Genomic DNA, 21,851 nt, shown 5'->3' on the forward strand with positions numbered 1-21,851 from the left:
CACCCATGCTACAGCAACGCTTCACCTCCACGACTCCGTGAGACGTCTTTGTTTCTTTGTTTTTAAAGGTACTGTGCCTGGGGGTCCGTGTGACTCACAGACCAGCGCCTGTGGTGTCAGATTATTGGGAATGACTCGGTCAACGACACCCTGATAGAAACTCAATAGCTTTAACTAGAGCTAAGTGCTTTAATGGCATTTAATCTTTAAAAATTCATAACTTTGCTTGTATTATCTATTTTTCTAAATTTATGTGGTGTATTTTTGTGGTATTGTCACTGTATTAATGTATGAGGTATTGCACAAATACTTTACACATTGCCTTTTAAGTTAAGCCTGCCAGCTCTGTGCCAAGCTACCAGAGGGTGAGCACAGGATCATTTGGGTTGTGTTGTGACTTACCCTCACTAGGATTGTGGTCCCTACTTGGAGAAGGGTGTATACCTCTACCAACTAGAGACCCAATTTCTTTGGAAGAAATTGTGCGTTTTGGCACCTTTTCTGGCATCACGATCAATTGGTCGAAGTCGGTGGTCTTGCCTTTGACTCCAGATGTAACACGATTTGATTCTCGGTACCCCATGGCTTGGGTGGAGGGGCCGGTGCGATATTTGGGAGTTCAGCCGAGTTGTGATGTTGATACGCTGTGGTCGGCTAATTACGGCGCTGCAATGTCGTGGTTTGAGGAGAAGGTTGAGACTTGGCGTTCCTTACCATTATCATTAATTGGGCGTATTGCCATTGCGAAGATGGTGGTTCTTCCTAAGTTCCTGTATTTATTTGTTAACCTTCCGCTCACGCGGGGTTTCCTGCGGCGTCTGCGCTGATTCGCTTGGTATGGGCGGGACGTCGGTCTCGCATTTCCTGGGAACGGCTGACGCTGCCGTTTGAGCTAGGTGGGCTTGCTGCTCCGGATATGGAGTTATACTACAACTGTGCGCAAGCGCACTTTGCGTACTGTTGGTTGAATCAGATTCAGTATTTGCCACATTTGGCGCCTGAGAGTGATGCTGTGTGGCCGGATGGTTTGCTGCGTGCGCTTTGGGGCATGGCTTGGCACCGATCTAAGGGAATTGATACGGTGGCATGTACGGCGAGGGCGTGGGAGGCGTTGATGTGGCATTTGGGCGTTGCTGCGCCGTTTGCTCCCTCGTTGCCTGTTCTGGCGGTCGCTGACGCTCAGATGTTTCGGGACGGCGGGGTGCGTGGATTTCTTCGAGATGCAGGCTTGTCGGAGCTGGGGGACTGGCTCGTAGATGGCCGTTTGACTGGCCTAGCCGAGGTGTTAGATGGCAGTGGTGGGACGGCGCTGCAGCGCATGTATGCTCTCAGGGTCCGCGCTTGGCTGCGGGACAGATTTCTTGGCTCGTCTGGGACACTCACGGAGTTCCGCGCACTGGAGGTGTTGTGCTGTGCACAGTCGCCGAGAAAGCTGGTTACCAAACTGTATAACTGCATACAGGAGCAGAGAGGCGGCTCTGGAGAGGCCTCTAGGATCGCGTGGGGGAGCCTATCCCGGAGGCAGTGTGGTGAGGCTGTTGTGCTCATATGAGAGTGCTGTCCCCGAATTATAGGTTGAGGCTGCTGCATTTTAAGTTTTTGCACCGTCTATACTATACGCCCAGCGGGCTTCACTCCATGGGTTTGCGCGCGGATGCATGCTGTGAGCGCTGCCATGCACCGGACACGGGTTTCCTGCACTTGGCGTGGGAGTGTGCGGAGATTCACGCTTTTTGGGTGGAGGTCTTGCATGCGATTGCTGAGGTAACTGGCTCTGAGATGCCCATTTCTCCTAGAGTTGCGCTGCTTGGGTGTGTGGATGAGATCAAGGGGCCGCATAGGCGGCTGGTGGGCTTACTTCTGCTACTGGCTAAGTGTAGAGTTGCTTTGTACTGGGGCAGAGGGTGGGCGCTGCGTAGATCCGAGTGGCTGCGGGATGCTGCCTTCTGCCATGATCAGCTGACGGTCTTCTGGGAGCTTATGCCTGAAGGCTCCCGGCCATGGGATATCTGGGCTCCGCGAGTACCCGACGTCCCGAAATATGCAGATGGAATGATATGAGTTACCCACGCTGGGAATTTCCTATTCCCCCCTGCATGGGTTAAGATTGCGTGCGGCTGAAATTTGCTGGTGTTGTCCAGTTGTGCGCTCTACCTGCCTTTCTGGTTGTTATTTTTGTTGGTTTACCCCTCTGCTGATTATATATTGAATTTGCTGTCTGAGTATGACAGACCTTCTGGACTGATTAAGCGGACTATGTCGACTGAAAGCCTGGTGAGATGAGCTGGAGATGCGCCCCTTGATATTGATGCATACTGTGTGAATACTTGGTGATTTCCTTTGTGTTGACCGGGATAAATGCTGTAGCGGAGGAAGGTTGTAACATGCGTAACCTGTTGATCTGCCGAGGGGTCCGTTTGTGTTAATGTATGTTTTTGTATTTTGCAATTTAATAAATAAAAAATAAAAATAAATAAAACTAGAGACCCAATTTCGAATAATTGGCAACTATCATTCTAAGATTGCAGGAGGACGAGACTTGGCAAGCACGCGATGGGCTCTTTCAACAGTGACTAAATTTAAAAGGTACCGAGGCATGACAGATTACATTTCAATATACTGAGTGGGTTTATCCCCTTCCATTCTTTCGGGTAACCCAACTAAGTGAATATTTTTCTTCGGGCTCTGCTTTCAATGTCTTTAACTCATACTTCTAAGATGAGGATTCTAGAAGCAAGGCACTGCATTTGCTTGAGGTGGTCTGGTGTTTGTGGCTGGAGGTCCCGAAGTGTTCTTTCTGCTGTGTGAAGTGTTCCGGGCAACTTATGTTCATCTCCAAGGAGGCTGAGGTTTATGGCCCCACCTTCGATTAGAGGGAGGTTTTTGTATCCATGACACCAGCTCAAATCTGTTCAAGATTTTGGGAAGGTGGCTGTGAGTTCCCTGGGCTGGTTAAGGCGTCCGGTTCTGTCTTGGGTCATAGGAGTCATGAGAAGTAGCCATGGACGGGCCAGCAGGGGCTCCTGGCTTCATGAGTCAAAGTGGCCCATCTTGGATGTACAGTCCCAGCTCACACCATGCAGGACCTGGGAGAACGAGCAGCAGGAATGAAGGAGGAAATACGTGGGGATGCCCTCTGTAGTGGGTAGATGAGTATGAAGTGTCTTCAGGAGGCATAAGTCTGACTGCCCAGTAGAGTGGCACAGCGTCACCCCTAAACCCGGTCTGTCTTGTGATGGCTGCACTTTGTGCCTTGAAAAATGTTAAAAGATCTCTAAACTAACTATAATTTGCGCCCTTGCCATGCACTGCTTATGACTTCAAATGTGGCATCACTCATGATAAGTTCTATGACATCACTGATAACGATTAGAAAATCTGAACTGACAACACTGATTGGTGGGGGTGAGAGTTATAGTTACTTGAGATGATAAAAACACTGAAAATCACCAGTTATAGTTCAGTTAAAACAGTATATTTTAACTGACATCACCTAACTGTAAAGTCTCTTTAACATAAGGTTTTTTTTCTTTTTTTTAAATGCAAAGTAACATTATTACCATACCCAACTAGGTGGTCATTTGAACCTTTGTTTTATGGCATATATGTAATAAAGTCAGCTCGGTAAAGGTAGTTTCCCCTCGCAGGAGTGGCACTTATATGCAACTTCACTCAGTTCTGGGGCGGTACATAGCATGGAGCTGCATAGCCCCACTTAGCAGCACATGGAAGCACCACTATAGATCAGTTGCCAGGTCTAGTCTGGCACCTCAGTGTATTCTAAGATGAAGAATCTGCAGTTAGAAGTGTACATTAGAAGTCAATGACTTAAATGTCACTAACTTGGATAGCACTGGATCCTTTGATGCTGATAATGTTGACATCTTGAAGGTCTCAACGTGAAATGAACTGAAAGGGAGTCTGATGTCTGCAGATGACTCAGTGTTTATAACTTTGAGATTAAATAGGAATTGGAATAGCATTGAGGATAATGTTGCTTTCACCACGTTTCTAAAAAGGGCCCTAAACGGTAGAGGGGTTACCAAATATCCTGAATTTCCCTTCTCTAAGCTTTTTGCTGGATTGAGATTGATGTTCACATACAGAAAATCTTTTGTTGCCTTGCAGATCCTGCAAATGCTTTCCTAGGTCCTTAAGGTTTTCTAATGGTCATCTTCCAACAGTGGGACACTTTTTCATAGAAAAGAGATACACTAAGCGAAAGGTTTGTGAATCTTTCAGATTTTTTTTGCCTCCACAAGGGCACCTCACAAAAAAATGATGAAACGATGACGAATTATTCTGCACAGCATTGCAAAAACTAAGCGGATGAAAAATCAAACTCTTTCAACAACGGCACAAAGGACCAAAAGATATCAAGCCACAGTTCAGAAGTCATGTAGGAAATGAATTTCCTGCAATATTACTAGAAGGGCAGTGCCCAGGAGCCGGGACTCCCATTCCCCAGAATGGAATAAAGTTCTGACCACCAAATGGTATTGTGGGGCTTTGCATCAACTCAATTGACTTAATAAGACAGCGTTGTATTTTTATTTTCTTCTAAGGCGGTCTTGCACAGCTGCCCATTTTCTTCATTTTGAAAGAAAATTAAAAGACCTTTCACAACTTCTTTTCATTTACAGGCCATAATAAATTGTAGTCGACTTAACCAGGAACAGCGGGATTTTACACAGGAATTAATACACACAAAAATCATCTGATCTTAAAACATTCTGGGATTCCGTATATTGGCGGAGGTATTCAGTGTCAGCATCTGTTCACCTATAAACAGACATCCACAAGGCATTCAGTGATTACAAATATAACGTTTTCAAAAAGACTGCCCAAAATCTGGATGTGCACCTGGACCCCCCAGATAACAAATAGTCATCCATCCAGTAGCTACCCACCTGTCCATCTACGTCTGCATGTGATGTCCGTGCCTCTCAGTACAAAAGTACTCGTATGTGTGCTATGCCTATTTATGGATGAGTGACTGGTAGTCTACTGGTCTAGGTACAGATCCATTTCTGCAGGTGTATGACCTCTGGAAATTCCTTGTTGGTATAGTCCATTCATAGGTTTGCCTGTGGCAGTATAAATGTGGCATGACTGTATATGCCTGTACGTTTTTTGTGTGTATAGGAGGTGGGTATATCAGCTATGTGCTTCGGTATATGGAAGGCTACTGGTCTGTATGTCCGCTGGCACCAAAAAGGAAATATTTTTCAAGGAGAGGCCAACGACTGAATGGAACTGGCATTACACTCCTGCCTCTCCTTCCTGGGTTATGTTTATTTCAATGGGTTTCAGATTAAGCCTGCATGCCTTAACTTCATTCCCACATTTATTGATCAATCTATGTCAGCAACAAGAGCAGAATACATGTTGCACATATGAGCAACTGATGATTTGAAGTGCTTATGAGAAGAACACACCGTGAAGTAACCGTTTTAAAAGGCAGGCACTGATTGTGTGTGTGCGCGTTTGTGTGTGTGTGTGTGTGTGTGTGTGTGTGGGGGGGGGGGGGGGGGGGGGGGGGGTCGGGGAGAGGTGACCTAAAAACTGTCATCAATCATTCTGTTCTAGTAAAAGTCTCAAACAGTAGTTTGATAAGTGCAATAGCTTACCTTTCTTTTGAAAGTACTGAAAGGCCTTGTAATAATATAGGCACTACAGTTTGGTCCAGGTACGCCCGTGTAGGTAGGGACTGAAGATCAACCTTCTGCTTGGATACTTTATCTGCATTAGCCTTCTCATTTTCTACTATTCTCTATACATAAAGACAAAACCGTGGAGTATTTAAGCACTTTCAATTAAATATAGCAGTTCTACAATGCAAAGATTGTACCAACAAAAAAACAGACAAAAGAAAACACGTTGTATATATGTAGCAACAATTAAAAGAGGTATCTGCATTTCAGGTCATATCCAGCAAAAAACACATCCAAGAGATTCAATTATTAAATGTCAGACTTAAAAGAAAATGTGAGTCTCCACAACTCCAATTATTAACCATGTGTCGGGATCAAAAGAGTGTCCTAGGCTACAATAAGAAATGGAAAAAAAAAAAAGTGAGTACAGAGATATAAAGTGTTTTGGGGAGACTGCACCTAGAGCAATCAACTCCGGAGTTACAGAATATCTAGGATGCCCATCTTTGATTTCACCTCCTGCAGCATTTTTTGTAACCTACACTTCACCCCCGGAAAAGGAGTGTGAAGCCTACTACCCGCAACCATTGCAAACATTAAGCCCTGCCACCACTCAAAAACTTGCTCATTATTGTGCTACATATACTCCAGTGGTTCTGCATATCACAAGCCTGGAGGAGAGGGCTACAGCAGTACTGGTAGTAACTAGTACAGCAGTAACCACTACTGTTTGAACATAGGATACAGTTCAAATCATTCAAATAAGTGAAATTGAGTTAAATGCAACAATCCTCTGAGATTATCTAGCTATGTAGAAAATATTAGAATGATTCCCTTGAGGCTGTATAAGTGATAGTAAAAAAAATAAAAAAAAACCACAAAGGAAACGTGTAGATTTCCGACAGCAAGCGATGTATAAAATAGGAAAACAAATATAACTCTGAGATCAATGCAAAGAAACTACATTTGTACAAAGAGAAAGCACCTTCCTGAAAACCTTTTTTTTTTTTTTTTTTTTTTAAATCACAGTGCCATGTACAAACTCTTCCCTTGTAAATGGTCATATGGTACTGAAATCAGATACGCACAACCAAATGAAAAACTAAGCAATACAACAGATAAATAAATCCTTGACTACGCAAAGTTATTGGGGAGCATGTCTAAAACATTTTAAATTGTAGCATTATATTAACATGAACAGAGAAAGTGTGGTACCCTCCCAAGCTAAGGGATCTATTTAAAGAAACATAAGCATTGTCAAAGACAAAAAGTCTAGCGTTGGCTGCTAGCCTTTTGGCTTTGTCAAAGGCTATTGTGTCATGGTTTTTATATTACTTCATAGTCGAGGGAGCTGCTGGGTCGTTTACGATATAAAAACATGTTGGTCTCAAAAAGTACACATTTCCATAATTGTTTCTGTCACTGAAGGGGACTGGACACTTCCTTGTTCCAGTTATGGCAGTGCTGAATTTTTCTTTTTTGCAGTAATAATCCGTTACTATATCATATTTCCAATATGAGAAGCAATAAACTCTTCTGCTACGAAGGAAAAAAACATGCCATTTGCAAACCACAAACATTTAAGAACTTTGCTGAAGGAGATAAAAACACAGAAATTAGTCTGGGTCTGCAAAAGAATGATGACAAAAGATCCCAGGGAAAGTGACTGGGTTAACACTAATGGTGAAGAAACACTGTCACTTGGTAGCTTTTAGCTTGCAACTGTGCCAGTGCATGCTGTAAATATGCTCTCACTTGCGAGACACTATCACTTACGTTGGAGCCAGACCACTGCTTACTATTTATCGGCGTCAAGGTCTCTCTGCTGCCTCCACATTGGCCAGTGCAGGCCAAGCCCCACTTCCATTCCTTTCTGTGGAGCATGGACCAAGCACAGATTGATTTAATTTAATTAGTACCAGTCTGCTCCTTGGATTGCGATTGAGGTACTATTTTGTCATTTCCCCCTCACCTTTCCCTTCTCTGTGCTGCTGCCCTGGACTGATGCCCCTCTCTTTCCTCCCCATGCTGCTTTTCCCCTCTCCCTGTTGTTGCTGCTTCCACCTCCCTAATGTTGCTTCCTCCCTGCTTTTTCTTAATATATCGCACAGCAGTATGGGCTGCTGTGAAGCATGGCTTAAAACAAGTATTATGACATGGTCAACACTGACTGCGTCAAAACATAAAATGGGGCTGTTCTGAACTTTAGTACCGCTCAATGCTGTAATGTATACAATGTTATCGAAAGACGTTATAAAATAAAAGAATGGGTCCAGTAACACAAGCAGTTACACCATGTTGACGTTTAGTGAGGAAAAGGCTCCATTTAGTAATTTTATGTATTATGCAGACTTGTGCTGTATCCACAGGGACCTCTAGTAGCAGCCTGTATTCATGCACTGGACAGAAAGAATAGTGCAGTAACAAGTGGTTGTTGTTAAAGGTCAATGTGGGCTCCGAATGAATGGGTGCTGGACCATCAAGGACACAAATATCGACCAAGAAAAATTCTGACAAAAATATTAAATACCACTATATCTTCAAGGTCAGTTTATCTGTTTAAGTATACATTCACTATTCTCAACTCCACATTAACACACTTTTAAAATATACTTTAAGGTATGTTGATAGTGGAATTTATAGTAAATATATACTTACCTAAATGTACTTACGCTGTCAGTACAATAGTAGTCGACTTTCGGGTAGATTTTTTGTAGGAAAAAAAACCTGTAGAAAATCGTTCAAATATACACCTGGAGATCATGACTATTGACCCAGGAGATCTCCATACTAATAACAGGCTGTGGCTTTGTGCTCTTTCAAAGCATGTGAGTAGGGGGCAGAGGTTTGGGGTGTAGCATTATTTGAACGTTTTATGAGAAGTATTGCAAAACCTTTTTTTTTTTTTCTATTTTCATGCTCTGCAAGGAATGTCTGGCTTGCAAACATTTTTGCTCAATCTTTCTCTAAGAGCCAAGCTCTGAAGAGCTTTGTTTTCTTCCACTGGTTGGATAGGCAGGACAGTTAGATGGCCATTTTTCCTCATTCATTAGTTGTTTTTTGGGGTAAATAGCAAAGTGAAAGGGACATTGGCAACAATTTCTGTTTTGTTTTTGTGTAAATCACGAGCTTCATAAGTCATACTTTTTCTCCATTTTAATTTTAACACTTGGGGTCATTATCCACCCATCTGAGATATGCCTTTTTCCCCTATAATTGAAGTATGGTCAACCCTGTTCCCAAACGGCTGTAGGCTTGTTTTCATGGAAAGTTCAAGAGCCACTTCCTGTAATGGTGGAACAGGAGCAATTCCTTTGCGCAAATCAATAATTAAAAATGGTAGCTAAAGGGGATAATGGACTAGTGAAGCAAGATGGAGGGCGTGTCTCTGTTAATCTGTCCACAATCCCTGGTACTCCTCCCTAATCCTGTGTAACACATGATTCAATCATTGCCTCTCCACAGGAGTGGCCCCTCTATTAGGGCAGAGAAGTGTCACCCGCCCCCCCCCCCCCCCCCCCGCTGCCAGCGCCGTAGAGGTGAAAAATAAAATGGTGACAAAATGAATTTATTACTATTTTATTGTTCCTTTCCCCCCAGCCGAGCTGTGTTTGGGGGTCAATGCTGCTGACTGGCAGCAGGGGAGTGATTCCCACTCCACCAGTTTAAACTGTGCATGTCATTTTGGCTGGATGGCTTGCGAAGGCCAGCCTGATATGCACAGTGTAAACCTCTCCACCCAGCTGTCTAAGACAGTTAGGTGGAGAGCAGGAACAGGCCCCCAGTGCCTGCAGGAGCATCAAGGGAGCCCTCTCCAGCCAGACCAGGCTCTCCCACATTATCAGCAGCATGAGAGCAGCACCTAGGTTGGTGGGGAGTATTCAATTGCTGCAGTCAGAGGGCCGAGGGATTTCAAACACGAGGACCGGACAAAGAGAGCGAGTGGAGGAAAGTACATTACTTTTCACAAGATCTGTCCCTTCAACAAACGCTTCTGCATGAATAAAGCCAGTGACCTGAGTTGCTGACTTTAAATATTCAAATAATATATACCTGTGCCAAGGAACCACAAAGACACAACCATAAAGGAAAAAGCAAAATGTGTTGTATGTGCAATAAACATATCAAAACGAGTAAGTATTGTGGCATGATAGAGATGCAGAAATGTACAGTTTACTTTTATACTTTGCTCAACCTCTGATATAGATATTGCCAGCTAAATATTTCATGAAACAACTCAACACTTGAGATGGATTCTGCAGCTGTTCGCTTCTCTTCAGAGTACTGAAACAGCCTCTGATTCATAAAGTTGGTTCTTATTATTGCAGATGATGTATGTTAGGACTAATCCCCTAAAATGTATATAGTTATGGCTAGGCTGTTGTGATGGTTTTATTAGAACTGTCCTTTACTTTAGCAGCAGGGCTGTCAGTTGGCAAGCAGGTGGCAATGAAGAGCTGCTGCTTACGTGTCAGTAACAGCTAAGGACTGTGAGCGCAGCACCCTGCTGCAATGTGACAGAAATGTTTTTGTTATTGGAGTGGCATCAAGGAAGCATCATTTGGACACTTTGAATCAGGGGGCCGATAATGCAGCCCCACTGAGAGCTGACCTGGGGGAACGGGCCGGGGAGATGTTGTCTGACGTACATGAGATGGGCTTTGATTGATGACAGGGTGTTGTCATGTCCGTTGGTTGGTCAGCTGTCTTCCGGTTCCAAAATACACACACTACATTTAGCAAAACGCCCCTTGCTTTATATACACCTAGACCAAAGCCAGACAAGGACTATAACACTTCTATTTACACAACTACTAAGGTATCTCTGTGGGATGAATGGCCTGCAGCAATGCTGGTCTCAGCTTTGAATTCCAGCTCCATGTTGCCTTTCTTTTTCTGGACACTCTGCATTTTCAGCTTGGAAAGGACAATATCTGTAGTACAGTGCTTGGGACTAGGAGATATGACCATGCGAGATAGCAGGTGCTTTAAGGCCTATATGGCTGGTGAGCACAGAGACGTATTCTGCTATGTGGTGGCTTTCTGTCCCGCCTATGATGTACAATGCCTTCAGCCTCGCCCCCAGCGCTAGATCGGTCAGTCATGGCTCGTTATAAACACTGTTTATAACGAGCCATGACTGACCGTGTTGGCATTGACCTCATGCTGGTCGGCGGTTGGTTGATTGCACCGCCAAATATTTAGGGTACCAGTCGCCACTGCCTGTACCGGGTTATTGCTGCAGTGGCTCAGATGGCCTGGGTGCCCTGGGGTTGAGTACAAACCGATAACAAGCACTTGCAATTCAATAGATCTCACATTTGCTTGTGGGAGAGCTATTGGCATTGTAAATTCATAAGCAGAATTTATTGCCACGTAAACTGGTCAAACCTGCCTCAATTTCATCTTTTCCTGCCATCCAATTCCAATGTTGATACGACTGTAATGCTTAGAACTGCCCATAGAGCACACCACAATGAAAATAGCATTTGTTAGAAACATGGTCATGCAACTATATAGTTAGCCCCCAGAGGGCATAATCACACAACGAAAACAGCAGAAAGTAATGCAGCTGTAAAACAAAAGTTCGAGCCATGAGAGCGCTTACAAAGACACAATGCTGGGAGGGGTTATAATTCTGGGGTTCCCACTGACCTTGTGTGGGGATCCAGAGATGACCTAGACAAAGTGTGTTGTGCTGAACGTTTTGATGGTTGTCCCACTGCCCTAGGCCCTTCTCAGGGTAGTGAAGAGCAAAAACGTCTTGTAAAAGTAATGCCCTGCAAAGCACTATGAGGCGAGATTCCCTAGAGCAGTGAATATTGTAGTACTGGCTCTCATCCTGGGCCGGAGGAGCCGCTTTGTTTGAAAATTTTTGTTTTACCTGAAGAATTTACCAATTTAAAGTGGTTTGAATGTGGGAGCCACAAGAAATTACTCTGATTAGGTAACTGTGAATAATGTGACCAGCGTTCCAATACCGCCGATTGACTTCAATGTGCTGTGCCTGTTCGCGCTGTGAGCACCATGGCCGCCATGCAGCACGAAGGGGAGAGACAAAAGAAAAAATAGTTTGCCCACGCTGAAGTATACTGGCAATCGTGCAATAATCCACGTAACGGGCAGTCTGCAAGGTGTGACAAAAACAGCCTCAAGGCAGGACAGATGTAAAGCATTTACCAATGACATCAAGTGATTTTTGAAAGGCAAGCCCAGGGATGAATTAAAGTGATGGGCGTGGTTAAAAGCCCACAATACTTACAACAGGTAAAAACGGCTCAAAACCGATGGCAGCATAGAATAGGACTCTCTCTACTGAGGGATTTACATAGTCAGGTGCCTTATGGGTAGAGTGGGGTGATAAAAATATGTAGCTGAGAAAAGAAGTGATGGGGCCAGGCATGGGAGCCCAGTGAGTGGGTGGGGCTGCCAGAGGGTGGTGGTTGAATGCGTGTCAGTGGAGGCTTGAACTAGGCCTATCTGGCACGATGAAGTTCCTGGGCAGTGCCTTTCTGCTCCTAAGATTGGTGATGCCCTTGGAGTATTGCACTCCACATGGAGTAAACTGGTGTGTAGTGGGCCTCTTAAAAAGCGGTTGCGGTGACTGGGAAGGCACTTGAGCAAGAGTGGCACTGGAAGGGAGACACCTAGAGGAATACTGAGGAGGGAGAGTGTGAAATAGCCTAACTTTGTGGAAGTCGCAGTCTGGTGGTCATCTGCTCAGTGAATTGTAGCATCTCTTTCCTGTGTCCATTAGCCTTCCCTCTTCCCCCCCCCAAACACAGAAGGGCCTTTTCACAGCCTCAGCAATCATGAAAAAACATTCCAGCAGTATGCTCAGGCCTACACTCCTGCTGTGCTTGTTTCCATGGAAGCACATGAAGAAGAAATCTAGTGGATGGCTTCAATTACTCGATTGCCAAATAGCATGGACGCTAGAGTAAAATAAGGATTGTGGGCTTGCCAGAGGGACTTGAGAGAAGATGACCAGAACCGTGCATGGAGGAATGGGTCTATATTTGTGTTCCAAATACAGAACTCTCATTCCACTCTATTGTTGAACGGTCTCCTAGTTCCCTGCCGCAAATACCTTTTCTTGGAGACAAATGGAGCACATGTGAAAAGAAATGTGCTGTACAAATGCTTGTGAAGAAAAAATAATGGTCTGGGAGGCAAGACTGAAAAGGGGAGGATTGTCTCAGTACCTTCAGGTTCAAAACCCAGACATGGTCTTTTGAAGGAAGCACACTGTATGGATTCTGAATTAAGACTCTTAGGGAAGGGAAGATGTGTTACTCAGGCATATTCTGGATTTAGAAGGGGCTTCTGGTTCAAAACCCAGACATGGTCTTTTGAAGGAAGCACACTGTATGGATTCTGAATTAAGACTCTTAGGGAAGGGAAGATGTGTTACTCAGGCATATTCTGGATTTAGAAGGGGCTTCTGGGTGGTGGTTATATTGTGGAAAAGAATCCCCTCCCCTCTAGTTGCTTAGGGCCTGGTTAGATCCAGGGGGCTGTTATACGGATTTCTGTGGGAAACTGGGCAAAAGAAGAGACACTATATTTAGTTAACATGCTCTGCTATGCATACAGGAAATCACACTACATAAGGTAAGACTCCTTAATGATTGATGCACTACATTCTATGCACATGGTAGGAAGAGACTCCACAATGTTATCTTTGAGGACTGAGACTGAACTACAAGTCTAATATAGGACACAGATAGCGCAAGCAAACAGCACAATATACACAAGCCATATGATTCTTAGAGATTGAAAAGACCCTCAGATTGCCACTACCACTGTGTCTCAGGGGCTCATGGGTCACTTTCCAAACTTGATTATACATTTGCCCCAACAACTGGCATTCCTCACAGCCTTCAAATAAAATATTTGGCAATAGGTTTTTCCTACAGGTTTGCCCCTAGATTAGGTGAAGAAGGAAGCTGGGGTTTGGTTGACATAGAGCACAATACTGACAGAAAAGTAGTCATGGAAAAGTTTCAAGAGTTCCAGGCAGGGAAGACTCAGGGCCCAGATTACTTTCTGGAGGAGCTTTGTTTTTTGAAGAAAAATCACATGACCTTTTCCTTACGCCTGCATCTACTTTGCAAGTCTGAGACAGAAACAGAAGAATTACTGGTGGACCAGATACACACCATTATTGCTGTTATAGATTAAAAAGAAGTAAGGTCCAAGGCAGGCTGTTTGTCATATGGACCCATCTTCCTCCCTTAATGGCTGCTAGGCAAAATATTGGTAGACAGGCTTTTGGCAGTCGATAGAACGTTGATTCATGTGGACCAGTCAGGCTTTATGCCCCAGGGGTCCACTAGAACCATGATGGTGCTAGAGTAGAAGCAATCCTGATATTGAAGTATGCCAGCTCACTTTTTTTTATTTTATTTAGAAATTAGCTTTGTACTCATTTGATTAAAAATGTTTTGACGAAACCAATATAATATTACATAATATGTGGGGTTTTGTAACACTGAGTGTTTCAATAATTGTTAGAGCCTTATAGCCCACTTCGTGTGTGAGCCTTGTAGCCCACTTCGTGTGTGTGATATTAAGACACGGGCGGGTACTGATTTGGGCTCTTAAAAAATCCACTACACTCTCTTTGTGTCATATAGTATATTATTAGGTATGTAAACGACAGACTTTACTAGAATTATGCTAACCCTTTATTTGCTAGGACTTGTAGTATCAAAGAATGGCATTTCAAGAGAACGTGTTAACTCTGTGTTTGAGCCTGAGTAGGAATGGGCCAATGCACGGAGGCAGAGGGGGTTATTTACGAGAGAAGAGGGCGGCCAAATAGTAAAAAAAACAAAAAACATATGGAGACAATGGCAGAGCTATTAAGTGCTGTTGATACTAAACAGCAAGGCCTCCTGGAAGAATTACGATGGGTAGGAATAACCTCTTAAAAGAGATCAAAAATACAGACTAAATGTTAGGAAACCATATCTGTGCTAACACCTGCTCCTTTGGGTTCCGGGACTTGACATGGGATATACTGAAAATTGCCTCACAATGTTGTGTATGTTTAATTATATTTATTATGCAAGAAAAATAAAAAATAAACTCTTAAATAAAAAAGCAAAAATAATGAAGCTCTGCATAGATACCTATAAGTTTTTGTTAAGTATCACGATTCCATAGACCACTACACAGTTTTACAACAAATCATGGGCAGTTTTACAGCTCACCCCTCACCCAACTGACTAAGGATATGCCTAATGGACATTCTTCTCAGGGACATTTTACAAACTAGCAAATGCACAAATGTTCACAGACAAGTGGGTAAATCAAAGTGATAAAAAACAAAAATCACTGAAGGCAAAATAAACTGTTAAAAAAAAGTCATACATAGTCTTCGACCCCTAAAAAAAAGCTTCAGTTGAGGGGATATTATGGAAGCAATCTAATAGCTGAAAACACTGAAATGGGTATTTTATTGATGACTTCACACGCATAGCTTCCTTCTATGCCCTTCTCATTACCCAACACAGTGTCCAATAACTTCACATGTATTGATTTTTCTAATGATCTCAAAGATCATCACTGAAGGTACAAATGATTGCTCTGTCTGAACCAGAAGCTACTGAACCTACCAGTGGGGGTAGATGCAGGGGGCTGAACACAAGCTCACAAATCAAATTACCTTCAAAACTTTAATAAATGATTGTCCAGCCATTCTGTCTTTATTTCGGCCAATGGCTATAAAAGTAAAACAATTCAATAATTTAAAGAGGAAACCCAATATAATGGGAGCTGAAATATACACAAATACCAAATTTAAGATATTAGTGGAAGTAGCCACTCTTGGGGGGACCCAAAACAGGGATACAAGCACTTAACCATAGACAAAAACCCAACCTGGACCGTTAGATTATCTAGCCATTTACTTTCTTTTATTTAAATAAATGAGTATTTATATATGAACACAAAGTAAAATACGGCATAAACAAACAATAAACAGCCCACCAAGGTCAGGGCTTCAGTGTTCGATAGGCTTCTCCCCGGGTATCACTTACCTCTCACTAATGGTTATCCCCAATTCAGGTGACATTCAGGTTAGGTCCCACTACTAGAGTCTCGGGAGTCCTAATCTGACTCCTTCAAAGTCAAAAGTGTTCCAGCCACTGAAGCTCTATGTGCCAAAAAAAGTTCCCCCAAGGTCTTCAGGCCCTGCAATCAGTCTTACCACTCCTGGACGGGTTGGCTATTAAGAGTCCCTAGGAGTGACAGATGTCACGGATATCTGCAGCAGCTGCTGACGGTGAGTATCATGCAGGTCATCAGTAAGGGCTGGGGCAAGCACACGTCACCACAGCATCCTCACTTCTCGATGATGGGGCAACCAAGAAAGGAGGCCCTTCATGAGATATGGGCTCGCCAACATTACGTGCCACACGGCAGAGGGCCTAATCTGCATGAAAGTAACTTCCTTGTCACAGCGGTGCCCTCTGGCACATAAGGTTGCCAACTTCCCTCTGCAAATGGGTGACCCCAGCCTGATCAGTGCAACCAAGGCTAACTTCACGACTGCCCTCTCAGGCATATGATTTCACTGACTTGAATCTGCATACTGCTGATGCCCTCATCAGTGCTGCAGCAGTCTCCTGACACTTCACTACAGGGATCAACTTACTAGGGTCCCCTACTGAACCTTGCTCTCTGCAAGCATTGTGCTCATCCTCACAGGGAACACAGGTATTGGCAAGCAGGCAGGCACTGATGCTACACAGGCAGGTGTTTTGGATTTTCCCTGAGTGAATCCCCCCCTCACCTACCTGGGAGACTGGAAGGCCTTCGCCCCCAGTCCTGCTTACAGGCAGAAATATTACAGAGCTTCACCTCCTGAACATACAGACTTACTGGCTGCTTAATAGTTGAAAATGTTGGGGCCTTGTGCTCCCCTTCTTATACACCATTTCCAGACACCAAATGTGGTTTACAATCTGAGTGTTTGAAGTTTGTGTTGGGGATTTGCTCTTTTTCGCAGTGCTCACTCCTCTGTCCTTCCTCTAGAAAGCAGTCGGTCACAGTAGGAGCGACTCTAAATCTGAGAGCCCACCATAGCAGGAATGGGAGAGACTAGAGGTTCACACAGAGATGTCTGTCACAGTGATATGTGCATCAAACAATTAAAATCGGGTCCCAACCTTTCTCTTTATGATTCTGTTATCAGCCCCAACTCCTTACTGAGGTGTGCCCTGTCCCCTTTTCGGTGACCTTTCTCACAATCAAAGAGCACCCAAGATCATGGCTCACCTTCCTTCAGTGTGCCCCCCTCGCCAAGAGAAGTGCAATAAAAACGCCTTTAAAACTTGTTCTCAACTTGTAACATTTGCTCTGCACTGTACATCATTGTACTCTAAGCCACTGCTCTCTACACCACTCTACTCTGTTCCATTCTACAGCACTACACTCTACACAACTTTATGCTACTCTACACCAATCTACCCTGCGCTACTGCACTCTTATCTATTCCACTGCATTCTACAATGCTGCACTGTAGGCTGAGTTTAATGCCACTGCACTCACTATACTTTATGCCAATGGATTCTACATCAGTCCACTCTACGCCACTCCAATGTAAGCCACTCTGCAAGACTCCACACTATGCCACTCCAATACACAACACACTTTACCACACCACTCTATCCCCTCTTCATCTTTCACTTCTGGCACTTCACGCCACTCTCCTCTACTCCACTCCACTAACTTAGCCACGCTGTACAGAAGCCACGCTTGTGTACAACATGGCCAAAACACATCTGCAAAGCCAATATCTCTTGCATAAGTGAGACCTATTGACTTTGCCAATGCATGTTTGTGTTTATTGACTTTTTTTCAGTCTCCGTTGCCCTTTGATTTTTACTAAAACTATATATATAATGTACTTACCTACAGGGACATTTAGCCAACCATCTTCACCCATTGGTCTATTATTAGGTAATTAATATTTTTCTTCTGTACACTACAGAATAGGGCAAAGTGTCAGCCCCCTTTAGACAGCAGCTAACTTCAATATGAGTGATGGCATTATGCTCCTCTGCATTTAACACATCCACACAAAGTATTTCCCTTCAGTGGCAGGGACTTTTATGTAAATATTTTCTTCATAAGACTAAAAAGCAATACGTTTTTTTTTTTTTATTTGTTTTTATACTAGCAAGGGCCTGGCAAATTTCCCAGCAATAAAGTCTGACAAAAACCCTATTAAAACAAACATTGCCAATGAAGGCCTACTGGCTTTCCTAATGCTTGTTTGTGATCTTTGAGGCCAAATGTCTATCAACTAGACTACAGGCTGGATATGGCCTTTGAAACTGGGAGCCTGTGTCTCTCAAACAATGATCCCCCCAGTTCTGCATATCTGGCTTACTGAATTTGAAAGTCATTGAAGTGGTCCTGAATGAGAATCAAGGGGGAAAAAAAACAAACAAAAAAATTATACCTTCTGTAGAAAGGTGTGTTTCATCACTGATTTAATCAAGCAAGGCCCCGTTGATAATTATCTGCAGTGCAAATGATAGTCATCTGCAAAATGGCAAAAGTAAAATTCTGACTGAATCCAACAGTGGCATAGACTGTGACAGCTATTTTTCTGTAAAAACGTACTATTATAATATCAACATCTAGGAGCTCAGGAAGATTTACCAGTATCAGATCTTTACTGGTAAATTCCATTTGACATGCTTTAAACAAGGAAAGCTGGGTTACATTATTCACTCTGCTGAGAGTAAATTGTGAAAACGATTTGAAAATGTCTGTCCTGTAGAGAAGGAGGGACTTCCAGTGTTTGTGACTTTGTAAGCCACTGATACTCTGTAGCACAGTTAATTCACAGAACAGTAAAAAGAGAAAGTGAAAGAAAGACCACAAGGAAAGTAAGAGGAAAAGAGAGGAGAGTTACATTATATGGAGAAGAAAGAATGGAGAGAGAGAAGACGGAGAAAAGAGCAAGAGCTCTTTCATTAAGTACCCGGAAGTCTCCAATCTGGATCTGGCAATGAGCACAGCCACATAAGCACTGACATCATTTGAGGTGTGAGAGGTAAGGCTGTCAGCTAATAGAAGACTGGTGTGACATATTGCCAGCCACCGACTACTGAGACATTTTTCTCACTTGCAGAAGGAAAAGAACCTGTTGAAGCTTGACGAGGAAAGAAGAAACTACTATCTGCTGTCATACTGAACACTATTGTGAACTGTGTTAGGCTTTCCTTCAGCTTTTCCTGCCTCCCTTCTTGACTGTACCCTTATAGGCATTGACACCAACTCCTTGGATTGAAAAGGGCAGAAACTTATATGAAGCCACAATAGACATGGAAAAACAGGCAACTTGGCCAAGAATATGAAGTTGATTTTATTCCCAGTACAGATGCAATTATTCCAGACGTCAGGAAAATACTGCAGTGGTCTTCTGTGCTGTTTTAGGTTGAAGCAGATATCTGGTTTGCTAAAGACATCTTGGGGATATTCAGCTTTTTTTGTTTTAGGCTGTCCAGCTTGAGTTTGCCGGTCCTGTGGAGTATACTCCGTTTACTGTACTCTTCCACAGTGTTTGTTTTCTGTAAACAGGCCCTTAAATCTTGTTCTTCTCTTTTCAAATTTGCTGCATATTCAAAGACAGGCCAAATGTCAGACCCGGTCTTCTGAGGGAGCTCGGTGCTCACTTTTCTTACTCTGACTTCAAAGTGAGAGGATTTATGTGACAATGTTGCTCTGAAAGGAAGGCTTCTTTCTAGCACACAACAACATTTAAATATCTGTAAATGAACTGTGCAGATATACCAGTATATATCAGAATCGGGAAAGCACAAACGAAGCACTTTTTTTTGTATTTTTGAAGTATGGTGGAAACAAATATTTAAATGCGATCAAAACAAAGCAAAACTCTCGTTGATTACATTCCCACAAATTGTTTGTGTGTTGTATACTTTTATCAATAAAACTGTATGTCTGTGCAATTGTAATGCTCATTTCAATTGAAAATGTGTTGTCTAATGGCAGTGTGCTAACACACCATGCATACTCCACTTTACATCACTCCACTCTGCACCACTTAACCCCAATGCACTGTACTCTGTACCGCTCCAGGCCACTACACTCTATTCTGCACCACTCCACTCAGTCGCCCTACTTTATACCACTATTCTCTATGTCCGTGCACTCTACACCAGTCTACCCTGCACCACTTCACTATAACCACTCCACAACACTGCACTCTACACCAATGCATTCTACTCTGTACCACTCCACTGAACTCTATGCCACTTCACTCTACCCTGCACCACACCACTCCACTAAACAATCTACTCCATGCCACTGCACTCTACCAGTCTGAACCACTCCACTGCACTCTGTCGTGCTACTCCACACCACTGTACACTATGCCACATTACTCTGCCACTGCATTCTACTTTGCACCACTACACCAATGCACTCTATTCTGCACCACTCTACTCTACTCTGCATCACTGTAATCTACACCACTGCATTGTATGTTACTCCACTACGCCACTCTATGCCAATGCAATCTACACTGCACTCTTCAACATTCCACTTTACAACACACTGATCTACTCTCGACATTCCATTCTATCCTGCACCACTCAAATCTACACCATTGTATTCTAGGATGCTGCATTGTATGCAGCTGCATTCTATGTCACTCTATGCCAGTCCACAACACTATGCTACTCCACACAGTGCCACCCTATGCCACTCCACACAAAACCACTGCAATGTACTCCATTCCACCACTCTACTCTATGCTAATGCACTCTTCGGCACTGCACTCTACAACACTCCACTCTAACCTACTCTATAGCACTGCACTCTATATCACCGCACTACCCTACACTTCTAAACTCTACTCAGCACCACTCTAATATATACAACTGTACTGTATGGTGCTGCACTCTATGCCACTTCACTACACCATGCCAATGCACTCTACTCTGCACTCTTCCCCAGTGGACTCTACAACACTCCACTTTAATCTACAGCACTGGACTCAAAGCCACTGCACTGTATCTTGCAGCACTCTAATCTACGCCACTGTACGCCGTTGCATTCTACGCCACTCCACACTTCATTCTATGCCAGGCCACTCTTCGCAAGTCTAAACCACTCCACAACACTGTCACAATACAACTTCACACAGTGCCACTCTACCCATTCGACACAATGCCGCTCTACGCCTCTGCACCACTGCACTGTATGCCACTCCACTACCCTACTCTATGCCCATGCACTGTACTCTACACCACTGGACTGTACTTTAAAACACTCCACTCTACACCACTCTAATCTACTTTACAGCACTGCACTCTACTTTGCATCACTCTATTCTGAACCACTCTACTCTAGGCCATTGTACATTACACTGCACCACTGCACTCTACTCCGCAATACTCTAGGGCAGTGCACTCTACACCACACTACTCTGCACCACTGAACTCCACCCTATACCACTATTCCACTGCACTCTACATCACTACTCTACGCCACCCCACCCCACTGTACTGTACTTTGTACCACTCCACTGTACTCTAATCCAGTCCATCCCACTGTACTCTACGCCACTTCACTCTACCCAACTGTACTCTACAATACTCTAATCAAATATGCCACTGTGTGACACTCCACTCCGTGACACTCCACTCCACTACTCTCTCTGACACTGCACTCCATTCTTTTCTATGCTGCAAAGATTTAGCCATGTTTAACATCAGTCACCCTGGTGTACAACGTGGGTGAGACACATTGGCAAAGTCAATAGCTCTTGCATAGGTGAGACCAATTGGTTTTACCAATGCTTACTGACTATTCCCTACAGGTGTAATGACTCGGAGTGCACCGAGGCCTGCTAACCAGAACACAGCGCCAGTGCTCTGACCCTTAAAAGAGTATGCTTCATTGGCTCATACCTAATTGAAATAAGGTAACGTACTTATAAGTCTGAAGTATATAGTACCAAGAGTACCCAGGGCCATTAAATTCAAGTGCCCCTCAAAGCCTGCAGCACTTACTGTGCCACCCCGAGAGTCGCAAGGTAAAATATGTCTCCCAGCCTGCCACTGCAGACTGGCAGTGCAGTTTTAAACAGCTAACTACTCTGCCATTTAAAATAATGAAAGAGTCCAGGATCTCCCTTTCTGATATACATAA

At 43.7% G+C, this 21,851-nt stretch overlaps 1 protein-coding gene across 6 annotated transcripts in view; it reads right to left on the reverse strand.

Annotated features, from left to right (window-relative positions):
- Positions 1-21,851, reverse strand: part of DPY30 (dpy-30 histone methyltransferase complex regulatory subunit) — a 132,227-nt gene that overhangs the window by 11,462 nt on the left and 98,914 nt on the right. For all 6 annotated transcript variants that reach the window (XM_069235007.1, XM_069235010.1, XM_069235008.1 and 3 more), the window contains one exon: positions 5,631-5,773. In XM_069235007.1, coding sequence (XP_069091108.1) covers positions 5,631-5,773 — 143 coding nt within the window. The remainder of the gene's footprint in view (positions 1-5,630; positions 5,774-21,851) is intronic.

The sequence above is a fragment of the Pleurodeles waltl genome, chromosome 5, assembly GCF_031143425.1.
Source record: "Pleurodeles waltl isolate 20211129_DDA chromosome 5, aPleWal1.hap1.20221129, whole genome shotgun sequence".
Lineage (NCBI taxonomy): Eukaryota > Metazoa > Chordata > Amphibia > Caudata > Salamandridae > Pleurodeles > Pleurodeles waltl.